Raw genomic sequence first — 13,078 nt, forward strand, 5'->3', positions numbered from 1 at the left:
GGAATTGATATTTACAGTTTAAGACCACATTTGGAATACTGTATCCAGATTTGATGTACCATGATGTAAAGAAGATGTTGAGATTCTAGAACCGTGATGGCGAATCTATGGCATGCGTGCCACAGGTGGTACAGGGAGCCATTTCTTAGGGCATGTGAGGTGTTGCCCTGTCAGCTCCAGCGCGCATGTGCGCGCTGACCAGCTGATTTCAGCCTTCATTTTCAGCCACTTTTTCCCCCTCCAGAGGGAGATAAAAGACCCTACGGGCAACCCGGAACTTCGTTCCCAAACTTCTGCTTTGCGTGTTGGGCTGTTTTTCACCCTTTGGAGTCTTCAGGGAAGCCTCCAGAAGGCTCTGGAGGGCAAAAAACAGCCCAACACGCAAACTGGAAGTTGGAAAATGGGCCATTTCCAGACTCCGGAGGGTCTGTGGTGGAGTGTGGCAGGCTGTTGTTGGCCTCTCCCAGGCTCCTAGAAAGCCTCTGGAGCCTGGGGAGGGCAAAAAACGGGTCCACCGTGCCATCACGTGCCAAAAGCAGGGGGAGGGGGCGTCATGTGCGCATGGGCGTGCCCTCGACCCTCCCCCCAGTGTTCCCCCTGCTTTTGGCACATGATGGCAAAAGGTTAGCCAACACTGCTCTAGAAAGAGTGCAGAGAAGAATGATCAAAAATTATTAGCAGTAGCAGCAGTTAGACTTATATACCGCTTCATAGGGCTTTCAGCCCTCTCTAAGCGGTTTACAGAGTCAGCATATTGCCCCCACAGTCTGGGTCCTCATTTTACCCACCTCGGAAGGATGGAAGGCTGAGTCAACCTTGAGCCGGTGAGATTTGAACCGCCGAACTGCAGATAGCAGTCAGCTGAAGTGGCCTGCAGTACTGCACTCTAACCACTGCGCCACCTCGGCTCAGTGATTAGGGGACTGGAGGCTAAAACATATGAAGAACAGTTGCAGGAACTGGGTATGTCTAGTTTAATAGAAAGAAGGACTAGGGGGTGACGTGATAGCAGTGTTACGATATCTCAGGGTCTGCCACAAAGAAGAGGGAGTCAAGCTGTTCTCCAAAGCGCCTGAGGGCAGGACAAGAAGGATGGTCTAATCTTTTTATTCCCATGATGCAGAAATTTTCCATTCAGGGTTATTTCATGCAAATTCTTTTTTGTATCTTTATGCTTCCAGGCCTTGCTTGTGCTTCATCAATTAGACAGCATTGACTTGTGGAACCCTGATGCGCCCATTGAAACATTCTGGGAAATCAGGTCAGTTCAGACTCACCACTGACTCCTTTTCCTGGACTTTGTATCACAGTTGGAATTCTTAAGCGTAGAAAAGCAGCAGTTGAGTCATTAGTCATCCCATTGAAGCGATTAAGATTGATTGCAGGTAAATGGTGTTTCCATAGACTAGCAGGACAATAAAGCAGTATTGATTCAGCAGACGAAACAGGATGGCAGGTAAAAGATTAGCAGAGGAGAATATTTGTAGCTCAAGGTTGGACTGTGGGATCCTTGGTCCTCTTTGAGCTTGTTTCTTTTCTTGCAGACATTTCGTTAGCCAACTAGGTAACATCATCAGTACTTAGAAGGGAGTGGGTTTTGCTGCAAACTAGCAAACTACATATGGTGATGTTACGATGTTACCTAGTTGGGTAACAAGAGCACCAAAGACCCCATAGAGAAAAGCTTGTCTGCTGAAACAAAGGACTGCCTAACTTTTTTTAAAAAAAATAGCTATATGATCCATTTCAAATTTTTTGTTGCAAAACAAACAACAAATGGGTGCCAGTTGAGCTTTTTGAAGCAACTCATTCCACAATTTGGGGATAACTATGGAGAAGGCAATGTCATTTCCCCCCCTCAGCTGCTTCCTTTCTAAGGCCTCTTCTGAAGTGTGCACCCAAAGAATTTTGAGCTTTTGAATGTTGCCACCCATTTGTGCTTTCAGATAGCTGTGTTACAAGGCTAACCTGTGTCTATTAATGCCAATCCTGCTATTCTTTGATCAGACTGGAGTTTCTAAGAATCCCCCAGAGAGATCAATAAGTAGAATGCCCAGGAAGCATCCTAATCTATAAGTTATATAGTTGCAATAGTGGACAAGTGTGATGATTGATTCAGTTTCTGTCTTGGTTAGAGAAGGGTAGTCATGTCAATGTCTGAAGATCTGCTGTTACGCTGAATCTAGGAACTTCTAGATCAGTGTTTCTCAACCTTGGCAACTTGAAGATGTCCGGACTTCAACTCCCAGAATTCCCCAGCCAGCATTCGCTGGGAGTTGAAGTCCGGACATCTTCAAGTTGCCAAGGTTGAGAAACACTGCTCTAGATCATGAACCTGGTTGCTATTGGGGTGAGTCTCAGATGGGGATAAACACATTCCTGTTACATAGATCATCTCCCAAACAAAACTAAATTAGATAATTTGTTAAAAGAAGCTGTTTTTTGAACAGCCCCCTGAAGATCCTGATAGACATCTGTCCCATCTCCCTAAAGACAAAAAACTAAAAACACATCTTAGGATCCTGGAATTTTGCACGGGATAAGACCTCCATCAAAATATTTGGGATCCACACCAAGCTTATCCTTCATGGACAATGGCGAAATTCTGCTTGCTAACCAATGCAGTGTTTTAGAACAAGTGTACTCAACTTACGATCACGATTGAGGCCAAGGTTTCTGTGGCTAAGCAAGACAGTTGTTAAGTGGATTTTGCCCATTTTAAGATCTTTCTTACCACAGCTGTTAAGTGAATCACTGCAGTTGTTTAGTTAACATAGTTGCTAAGTGAATCTGGCTTCCCCATTGACTTTGCTTGTCAGAAAGATGATCACATGCCCCTGGGACACTGCAACCATAATAAGTACATGCCAGTTGCCAAGCATCCAAGTTTTGATCACATGACCACAGGGATGCTGCAACAGACATAAGTATGAAAAACGGTCATAATTCACTTTTCCACTGCCATTGTAACTTTGACCAGTCACTAAACAAATGGTTGTAAAGTCAAGGACTACCTGTAATATGTTTTTCTCTGTCTAAAACCATCCAACTTGTGTACCAGTTGTTGTGTTCTTCATTCTACTTTTCTCCCCGAATGCTCATCTTAGATCTGGGGGATGTGAGTTGCAATACCACACAGCTATATTATGAGGACAGCTATGTATGGCTTTGCTGGTTACCTATTTCTGAAAAGCCTTTACGTTCTAAAAATGAGAAGATGTCAAAGTACGTTGCTATAGATTTAACGTCAAGCTTAGCAACGGAATTAATTTCATGTAGGTATTTATATACTACATGGAATGCTTTAATGCTAATTGAGGATCGAGTTTGTGTTTATTTTCTTTTAACCAAAATAACATATTTTGTAGACTTTCCTTTTGTGTTTCATTTCTATTAAAAGGTGAAATTAATTTTTAAAAGGGTTACAAATGTGGATTCACAGGAACTCCAAACTTGTAGAAGAAAAATAGGGAGTACCTCTGTTACCTTTTTTTTCTCCTCCTTTTTCCTTTTCTTGTCACATTCTTAAGGTACTGACAAGGAAGTTTCTGAGATTAAAAATATGCAAAATTATATGCACCCAATATTTATATAATGGCTACTCCTGCCAATTTTTCATAAGAACGAAGAATGCAGGATATCTTTTAGGCACTCAAAACTTGTAAGGGATATGTTTTGTGCTTTCACCTCTTAAACTTATCAGAAACAATTCTCAACCCCTTGACATATTGGTGTGAATTATGGGTGAAACTGCTGCCTTCTAGTGTTTTGTATAAACATTTATACATTTGCAAAGACGCTGAACTTGTCGATCAGAAAGGTTGGCAGTTTGGCGGTTCAAATCCCTAATGTCGTGTAATGGAGTTAGCTCCCGTTACTTGTCCCAGCTTCTGCCAACCTAGCAGTTCGAAAGCACACAAAAAATGCAAGTAGAAAAATAGGGACCACTTTTGGTGGGAAGGTAACAGTGTTCCATGCACCTTTGGCCTTGAGTCATGCCGGCCAGATGACCATGGAGACATTTTCGGACAGCGCTAGCTCTTCAGCTTTGAAACGGAGATGAGCACCGCTCCCTAGAATCACGACTAGCATATATGTGTGAGGGGAACCTTTACTTTTACTATTATTTTCTACTCAGAACTTTGAGCCCCGACTTTGGGTCTGCAAAATTTGCAATTGAGCACATTAAGTTTTTTCCTGGGGTAGTTGTTGCAGTTTGTAGGATTTGGAGGGGAGGCAGACAAGAGTGTCCAGAATTGGGGAAATTGTACATTGTCGTCATGACCAATGTTCCCTATGTTTTTTTCAGTGTGTGCGGAAATGTATTGTGTTTGAGCAGCACATTTTCATGCGTGAGCACCTGAATTTTTTTAGTCATAATTGCCATCAGAGCAGATGTTGGGGAGGGAGGCAAGGATGAAAACTCTCCCTCAGACCCCCAGGAAGGAAGGAAGGGAAGGGAGGGAAAGGAAAGGAAATGGGAAAGAAGAAAAGTAAAGGATGAAGAAGGGAGGGAAAGGGAAGGGAAAAGAAAAAAAAAGGAAATAAGGAAAGGAAAGGAGAAAGGAAAGGAAAAGAGAAAGGAAAAGAGAAAGGAAAAGAGAAAGGAAAGGAAATGGAAAAGAAGAAAAGGAAAGGAAATGGGAAAGAAGAAAGGAAAGGATGAAGAAGGGAGGGAAAGGGAAGGGAAAAGAAAAAAAGGAAAAGGAAATAAGGAAAGGAAAGGAAAAGAGGAAGGGAAAAAGGAAAGGAAAAGGAAAAGGAAAAAGGAAAAGGAAAGGAAGATAGAAGAAGGACAGAAAGGGAAAGGAAAGAATGGAATGGATTGGTACTGCTCAAAAATCAAGTCTCAAGATCCCGTGGACCCCTTTGGCTCAGGCAGTTCAACTCCACGCTGCTTCCCTCTCTCTGCAAAGCGAAGGGATCGCAGAACGGTTGCCGAGCCCAGAATGGGCTTTCAGACGACACAATGCCTGAGAAACACGGGATGTGCAGAGAAATGCAGGCAACAAACCAGCGAATCGCATTTTCCCAGGAACCGACAAAGCCCCAGAGGACCAATGGGAATTCTCCCTTCTGCAGCGGCATCGGTCTCCGGGCCGAGTCTTCCTTGACTTCACCCTCTGGAGGAGAGAGTTCGGTGTAGAGAGAGGAGGGAGGGGGAATATTTTAAATCATATTTTAAGACATTAAAAAACACTGCGCGGCAGTTGGAAACTGCTGCTCGGCGGTTTCTTGTTACGTGCGCGTCCGCGCAGCTGCGCAGCTTAGAGGGAACATTAGTCATGACTATTGCAGTGAACAAGTTCCTTAAAATGTTGCCTTGGACAGTACAGAATGCGCTGATTGATAAACTGATTGTGTCTGTTTTCTTTTATTTCCATGTTCCTGAAGTTCACAAATGCTATTTTGTATATGCAAAAGGCTAACGAGCAACCAGATTGTCAGCAGCACAGAAATCCTCAAGTGGTTGCGAGAGATTTTGATCTGCAGGAACAAATTTCTTCTGAAAAACAAAGTAAGTGGAAAGCCTAAATCTTGAAGTTAAGGCTTGTTGTTGCTACCGCTTGCTCTACTTACTGGAAACTTGGAAATTGCGTGGAAAGAAAATTTGACTAGCTCCAGTTATTTGTAGCATTCTTGCTCAGTAAAGGAAGTGAAAATGTACCATAACATTTTTCTTAACGTGAACTAGATTTTATCTCCTTGGCAAGAAAATGTAAACTTTTCCTAAAAACCTTTTATTTCCTTTGTTGCTCAAGATACTGCTACTGTTTATTTCTTCCACATCTGCTTGGGGAGTTTGAAGTTTGAGTAATCCCACGTACTAAATAAAGCACACTGTCTATTAGTGTTTCTTGGTGTTTGATCCTGTTGGGCATTTAATTCACCATTTCTATAAGGCTTTTACAGTTTCAGAGATGCGGTGGCTCAGTGGCTAAGATGCTGAACTTGTTGATCAGAAAAGTTGGCAGTTCAGCGGTTCAAATCCCTAGCACCACTTAACGGAGTGAGCTCCCATTACTTGTCCCAGCTTCTGCCAACCTAGCAGTTCGAAAGCATGTAGAAAAGAGCTCTCAGAAGACCTATGATCAAGAATTGTTGACTTGCATGAAGCTGGAAAGGGTTACAAAAGTATCTCCAAAAGCCTTGATGTTCCTGTGACCACGGTAAGACAGACTGTCTACAAATGGAGAAAGTTTAGCACTGTTGCTACTCTCCCTAGACGTGGTTGTCCTGTAAAAATGACTGCAAGAGCACAGTGCAGAATGCTTCATGATGTAAAGAAGAATCCTAGAGTGTCAGCTAAAGACCTACAGAAATCTCTGGCACATGTTGACACATCTACAATAAGGAAAACATTAAACAAGAATGGAGTACATGGGAGGACACCACGGAGGAAGCCATTGCTGTCCAAAAAAAATATTGCAGCACGTTTGAAGTTTGCAAAAGAGCACCTGGATGTTCCACAGCACTACTGGCAAAATATACTGTGGACAGATGAAACCAAAATTGAGTTGTTTGGGAAAAACACACAACACTATGTGTGGAGAAAAAAAGGCACAGCACACCAACATCAAAACCTCATCCCCACTGTAAAACATGGCAGAGGGAGCATCATGGTTTGGGGCTGCTTTGCTGCCTCAGGGCCTGGACGGATTGTTGCCATTGATGGGAAAATGAATTCCAGGGTTTATCAAGACATTTTGCAGGAAAACGTACGACCATCTGTCCGCCAACTGAAGCTCCGCAGAGAAGGGGTGATGCAACAGGACAATGACCCAAAGCATACAAGTAATTCAACAAAAAAATGGCTTCAACAGCACAGAATACGCCTTCTGGAGTGGCCCAGTCAGAATCCTGACCTCAACCCGATTGAAATGCTGTGGCATGAGCTTAAGAGAGCAATTCACACCAGACATCCCAAGAATATTACTACACTGAAACAGTTTTGTGAAGAGGAGTGGTCCAAAATCACTCCAGATCGTTGTGCAGGTCTGATCTGCAACTACAGGAAACGTTTGGTTGAGGTTATTACTGCCAAAGGGGGGTCAACCAGTTATTAAATCCAACGGTTCACATACTTTTTCCTCCCTGCACTGTTAATGTTATGTTCAATTAAATCATGGCAACATCTAGTGTTTGTGTAGTAGTATGTTCAGCAGACTGTGTTTTTCTATTGTTGTGACTTAAATGAAGTTCAGAGCGCATTTTATGACCAATTCATGCAAAACTCCACATAATCCCAAGAGGTTCACATACTTTTTCCTGCAACTGTAATTCTTCAGGTAGACAGCTCTAGGGTTAGTTGTCTATGGAAATTGTCGATCTAGATCATGGTTGTCCCAAAGGTGCTTTTCAAAAGGCAACTGGACTTTCTTGCTTTTTTTCCTTGAAAACGTGTCGCTTCTTATCCAAGAAGCTTCTTCAGTTCAGAAAAAACAGAATTAACATCTTGAAAAAGAATATTTTCCAGGAGAAATACCATGAAGGAAGTCCTGTGGCCTTTTGAAAAGCACCTTATGGACAGCTCTTGGTTTAGGAATTAGTGGTCACCCAAGGAGAAAGCATTTTGTTGATTGTATCAGGGACCAGTTTGATTTTGTGGGGAGGAATTTGAATAATCAGCACAACTTATGACCATCATTCTGGGCTCCAGTACAGCTGTAACTTGAGGACTACATGTATTGCATGCAAGCACAGAGGATTGGCAGCAGATTTGCTTCAGATGATATGAAATGACTACCACAGAATTACAGCAAGTATGGGCTTTTCTCAAAATATTCGTGAACCAGTTCCTTGAAAAAGAGTCCCTCATGTGGGTGTTAAATTTCCAATCCTCTCATTTGAGGGTTCCTCTTTTGTGAAGTAGGGGGGGGGAAAATCAATCCGTCAAGTGTCATTCATATTGCTTTTACTCAACGTTGCAAGTGTTTCACCTTTCTTTCCCTTCCATTTTTCTTCGATATTTTTCGCTCCTTTCAAAAGTTGGATGACTCTTAAATTCTTCTTCCTTCTCTTTGTAGCAATCAGATAGAAGTTCCTGCCCTTTTCTCTTCCTTTATGGGGTAGGATGTGATGTCTCTGGGGGTGGAGCTAATCAAATTTCTCTTGACCATGAAGAGATGATGCGCTGCATTCCGGGAGCTCCACTCAGGAAGGGCAAAGGGAGTTTCTGCATGGTGAGTAAAGGGCCCCATGGAATGCTATTTAAGCCTAACATTTCTTGCTTGGGCTATAGGCACTCCTTGACTTATAACCTACAATAGAGCCCAAACATTTCTGTTGGGCTGTTGGACAACTGAGACAGTTGTCAAGTGAATTTTGCCTTAAAATTGTGGCCAGAAAGAGCTTTACAATCTTTCTCGCCATAGTTTTGTGAATCAGTGTGGTTGTTAAGTTAGTTAACAGGGTTGTTATATGAAAATCCGGCTTCCCCATTGACTTGGCTTCTCAAAGAGTAGTGAAAGGTGATCATATGACCGTCCAGGATATGGCCAATGTCATAAATATGATTCAGTGTCTGAATTTTGATCACATGACCATGGGGATGCTCAGTGGTCATAAATGTGAAACATGGTCATAAGTCACTTTTCCCCATGCCGATGTAGCCTTGAACGGCCACTAAGCAAACAGGTTGTAAGTTGAGGACTAACCTGTACGTGATGTTACAAGCCTAATAGTCACCTAGCTTCTTGTGCCTGAGCTTTCTTTTTCTGCCCGCATGTCCATGTGCTCAGATTATGTCCATTTAGGAACTGGCAATCTTTCTTATAGCAATAGCAATAGCAGTTAGACTTATATATCGCTTCATAGGGCTTTCAGCCTTCTCTAAGCGGTTTACAGAGTCAGCATATCGCCCCCACAGTCTGGGTCCTCATTTCACCCACCTCGGAAGGATGGAAGGCTGAGTCAACCTTGAGCCGGTGAGATTAGAACCGCTGAACTGCAGATAACAGTCCGCTGAAGTGGCCTGCAGTACTGCACCCTAACCACTGCGCCACCTCGGCTCTTCTTGACTTGATTCCTTCTTCTACCACCCAAGAGATTGCTTCTTAGCAGCCTTGGGTGGAAAAAAACACGTCTTCTGAAAGTCTGTAGAGATTCTCAGTTATCCAAGTCATGGTTGTCCCCATAGGTGCTTTTTAAGGAGGCAACTGGACTTCCTCGTTTTTTCTTTTGAAGATGCACCACCAATGTAATTTGATTTAATTTAAATTTCTAAAGGGTGGGTGACTTTTAGGGTTACAGGGAATGGTCTGTTATCCATAAGTGCAGTGTTGTTACTCTGTGCCCTAATTCTATTTTCTGAGCTTTGGCCTTTTCCTGCAGAAGTTCTTCCTGTCCTTTCAGAGGTTGCCGAGTAGGGAAATGGCTGTCTTTAGTGTCACCAGTAGCTGGCTGGGTGGCGTGTGAAAAAAACATCACCTTGAAAAATATGCCTGACTAGAAAGCTCTGGATTTATCTCTCATGCACCCTGGGATTTTTTAAGATTATGGTTAGAATATAAAAATCTTCCCGTTCGGTCTGCACTTTTTTTTGCATGATGCTTTTTTGACTGAATCCAGTCTTGGTAGTTTGTTCAATAAATTATACAGGGAGGGGGAACCAGGTTCATTTAAGAATCTTGTTACTAACTTAACAGTGATTCACTTAAGAACTATGGCACAAATGGTTGTCAGTGGGGCAAAACTCACTTAACTGTCTTGCTTAGTAACAGAAATTTTGGCTTCAGTTGTAAGTCGAGGACTACTTGTATAGACAACTACTTTAAAATTCTCAAGGAGTGGCCCCCTCCAAATTCTAATGTTTAACTAATCCTGCTATGCAATCCCAACCTCTGGAGACACCCAGGCAGGTGAATTGGGGAATTATCCAAAGAAAAAAACTAGTTTGCTTTTTGGTAGCATAATAGTCTCTTCCATTAAAGAAACTTCCTTTTGGTCTAGTGGATTTCTGATAAAAACCTATTTTGGATGGGAATTCCATGACTACTGAGTATCTAATGTTCTAGAAACTGATAGTCCTTGACTTATGGCCCCAATCGTAACTAGAACTTCTGTTGCTAAGCAAGATGGTTGTTAAGTCAATCAGATCCATTTAATGACCTTTTCTGCCATGGTCATTAAGCAAATCACTGCATTTGTTAAGTAAATCATATGGTGGTTAAGTGAATCAGGTGTTGTCCCCCCCCCCAATGACCTTGAGATGCTGCAACCTTCATAAATACCTATCAGTTGACAAGTGTCCAATTGTTGATCATGTGACCATGAGGATGCTGCAATGGTCATAAGTGGGAGGACCAGTTTTAAGTTACTTTTTTCATTGTAACTTGCCATTATAACACTGGATGGTAATGGTTGCATATTGAGGACTAACTGAATGTTTATTAGGCGTTGAAATACTGTATTTTTCGGAGTATAAGATGAACCCTTTTCCTCAAAAAAGAGGGTGAAAATCTGGGTGTATCTTATACACTGAATACAGCATTTTTGGTCTCCTGAAACCCCATCCCCTTTGCAAAAATGGCCATGCACAGCCTTTAGGAAACTCCAGAGTGCTACTGGGGGCTGGGGAGGACAAAAATGAGTGATAAACAGGCCGTTTTTTTTGCTTGTTTTTGCCCCCAGCCCCCGGGAGCACTCTATAAACCTCCTAAAGGCTGTATGCCCTTTGTTTGGACAAAAAAACCGGGCTATTTTTGGGAGGTCTGCAGAGTGCAAAAACTTATTTTTAAATTTGTCTCTTCAAAATCTTGGTGCGTCTTATACTCCAGTGCGTCTTATACTCCGAAAAATATGGTACTGTATGTGAAAAACTACCACAAGGACAACTAGCAGCTAATTTTTCCAATGTTTTGTCTCCAAAGGAAAGCACCGTCGGTTGCAGTGGGACACCAATATGTCGCCAAGCCCAAACCAAGTTGGAGGTTGCCTTGTATATGTCTCTCTGGAGCCCCGACACCGAGGCAGTGCTTGTGGCAATGTCCTGTTTCCGACATCTCTGTGAGGAAGCAGATATCAGGTGTGGAGTCGATGAGGTGTCCGTTCACAACTTCTTGCCCAACTATAACACCTTTATGGAGTTTGCTTCTGTGAGCAATATGATGTCTACAGGTAAGAGGAGGTCTCATTGCAATACGCATAAACCTAGAATAATAAACATAAGAGATTTCAGTATATTTACCATATTTTCAGGAGGTAAACATTGGGCGCTTCTTTAAATTCTTAATCCTTTGCAACTGGAGTCACAGGTGAGCTGCAGGTTCATGTACCTTGATGCCTGTCGCTTCGATTTCCATGTAACATTGAAAGCACACTTTCAAAATGTGCATTTGGTCTGAGTGACCACAGTTATGATAATACAGGAGCTTATTTCATATAAGTACTTACAAGCAGTTGCTCAGCAACCATTTGAAGTTATGGGGTTATTTAAGATTCAGATCTGAAATTCTGATGGTTCCCCCCCCCCCCGCCTCCCCGCAGGTACATGACTGCACTTTGAGCATTCAACAACTGGGGTGCATTTACGGCTGTTTGGTGTATGCTCACGTCACTGAGTTTCACAAAAGTTTTGCTAAAAAACAGCATTTACTTCGAGTGTTTGGCAAAACTCTGCCCATAGTGAATGGTTGGTTTGCTTTACAACCACAATATTTGCTTAAAGACCATAAATGTGATAAATAACTGGGATGATTTATTTAATGATTGGTGATTTGCTTAATAACCACCTCAGAAAAGGTCGTAAAATCAGGTTGGGTTTGTGGATGACCGAAATTACCGCTGCCATGAATGATGACCCTGAGAGGCAGAGACTCCCTTGCGGTAACTTAAGGTTATTAGCAAATAGTTGATTAGTTGATGGAGCATTCATAAATGAGGTTTCTGAGAAATATAGTTGCACATCTTTAAAAGTCTGTATGAATTATACCCTTGAAACTGAAATTTTTTATAATTAGTTTATTTTTTTAACCACTGTATTAAAATGTACAATACAGTATACATGAATGTTCAATCTGTTTTGCCTTTTTTTAAAAAGCAAAGGATCGGATAGAATGGAATATAGCAGAGCAGAGTAGAACAACAATAGAATAGATAGAATTAAAAAATAGAAATAATAGAAATAGTAGAAATAGAATAGAAATAATAGCATAGCATAGAATAGAATAGAATAAAAAATAGAAATAATAGAAATAGTAGGAATAGAATAGAAATAATAGTATAACATAGCATAGAATAGAATAGAACAAAAATAGAAATAATAGAAATAGAGTAGAAATAGAATAGAAAGAATAGAATAGGGAATAGAATAGAATAGAATAAAAGAATAAAGAATAGAATAGCAAAAATGGGCTAGTAATAGAATAGAATAGGAATAGAATATTCTTTATTAAACAAATGTGATTGGACATAGAAGGAATTTGTTTCCAGTGCAGAAGCTATCAGTATGCATACAGACAACAAAGGGATAAATCCTAAATCAGAGATTCAATCATATACAACCAACAAAGTGATAGTTATAGGATACCAATAGGTGTAGGTAATAAGAAAGATGAGAAGGATAATAGCAACACAGCCTTACTACATGGGTAGATATCCTTAGGCATATCAGTGCTGTGGGAATTAATGTTCAGCAGAATGATGGTATGAGAGAGGAAAACTGTCTTTTGTGTCTAGTTGTTTTGACATGCAATGCCCCATAGGGGCATCCTGAGGGGAGAAGTTGAAACAGCTTATGTCCAGGATATGAGGGGTATGTAGATATTTTCTCAACCCTCTTCTGGTTCGTTCAGTCCTCCATGGAAGGCAGGCTTGTTGCAGGTTTTTTCCCCCCGCGGTCCTAATCGTCTGTTGAAGTCTGTACCTATTTCATAAAAGACACTTCTGCTGTTAATGAAAAGATCTTGAGAAAATGTTCTCAGTTTCTGACTGGATCACTTTGTAGGAAGAACAGCTCTTCAGAAGAGAGTGATGGCCCTGCTCAGGCGTATCGAGCATCCAACAGCAGGTAACACCGAGGTAGGCTTTTTCTTTTCCTTAGAAAAAAAGAGTTCGTTTTGGCAGTCAGCCATTGTTG

General features: G+C 41.6%; 1 protein-coding gene across 1 annotated transcript in view; it reads left to right on the plus strand.

Annotated features, from left to right (window-relative positions):
- NF1 (neurofibromin 1) overlaps nucleotides 1–13,078 on the plus strand; it is a 261,133-nt gene that overhangs the window by 50,710 nt on the left and 197,345 nt on the right. Inside the window, 5 exon segments of the mRNA XM_032217021.1 lie at nucleotides 1,182–1,261; nucleotides 5,395–5,518; nucleotides 8,028–8,183; nucleotides 10,872–11,118; nucleotides 12,947–13,020. Of these exon segments, the coding sequence (XP_032072912.1) occupies nucleotides 1,182–1,261; nucleotides 5,395–5,518; nucleotides 8,028–8,183; nucleotides 10,872–11,118; nucleotides 12,947–13,020 (681 nt within the window).

This window comes from Thamnophis elegans, chromosome 4, assembly GCF_009769535.1.
Source record: "Thamnophis elegans isolate rThaEle1 chromosome 4, rThaEle1.pri, whole genome shotgun sequence".
In the NCBI taxonomy this organism is placed as follows: domain Eukaryota; kingdom Metazoa; phylum Chordata; class Lepidosauria; order Squamata; family Colubridae; genus Thamnophis; species Thamnophis elegans.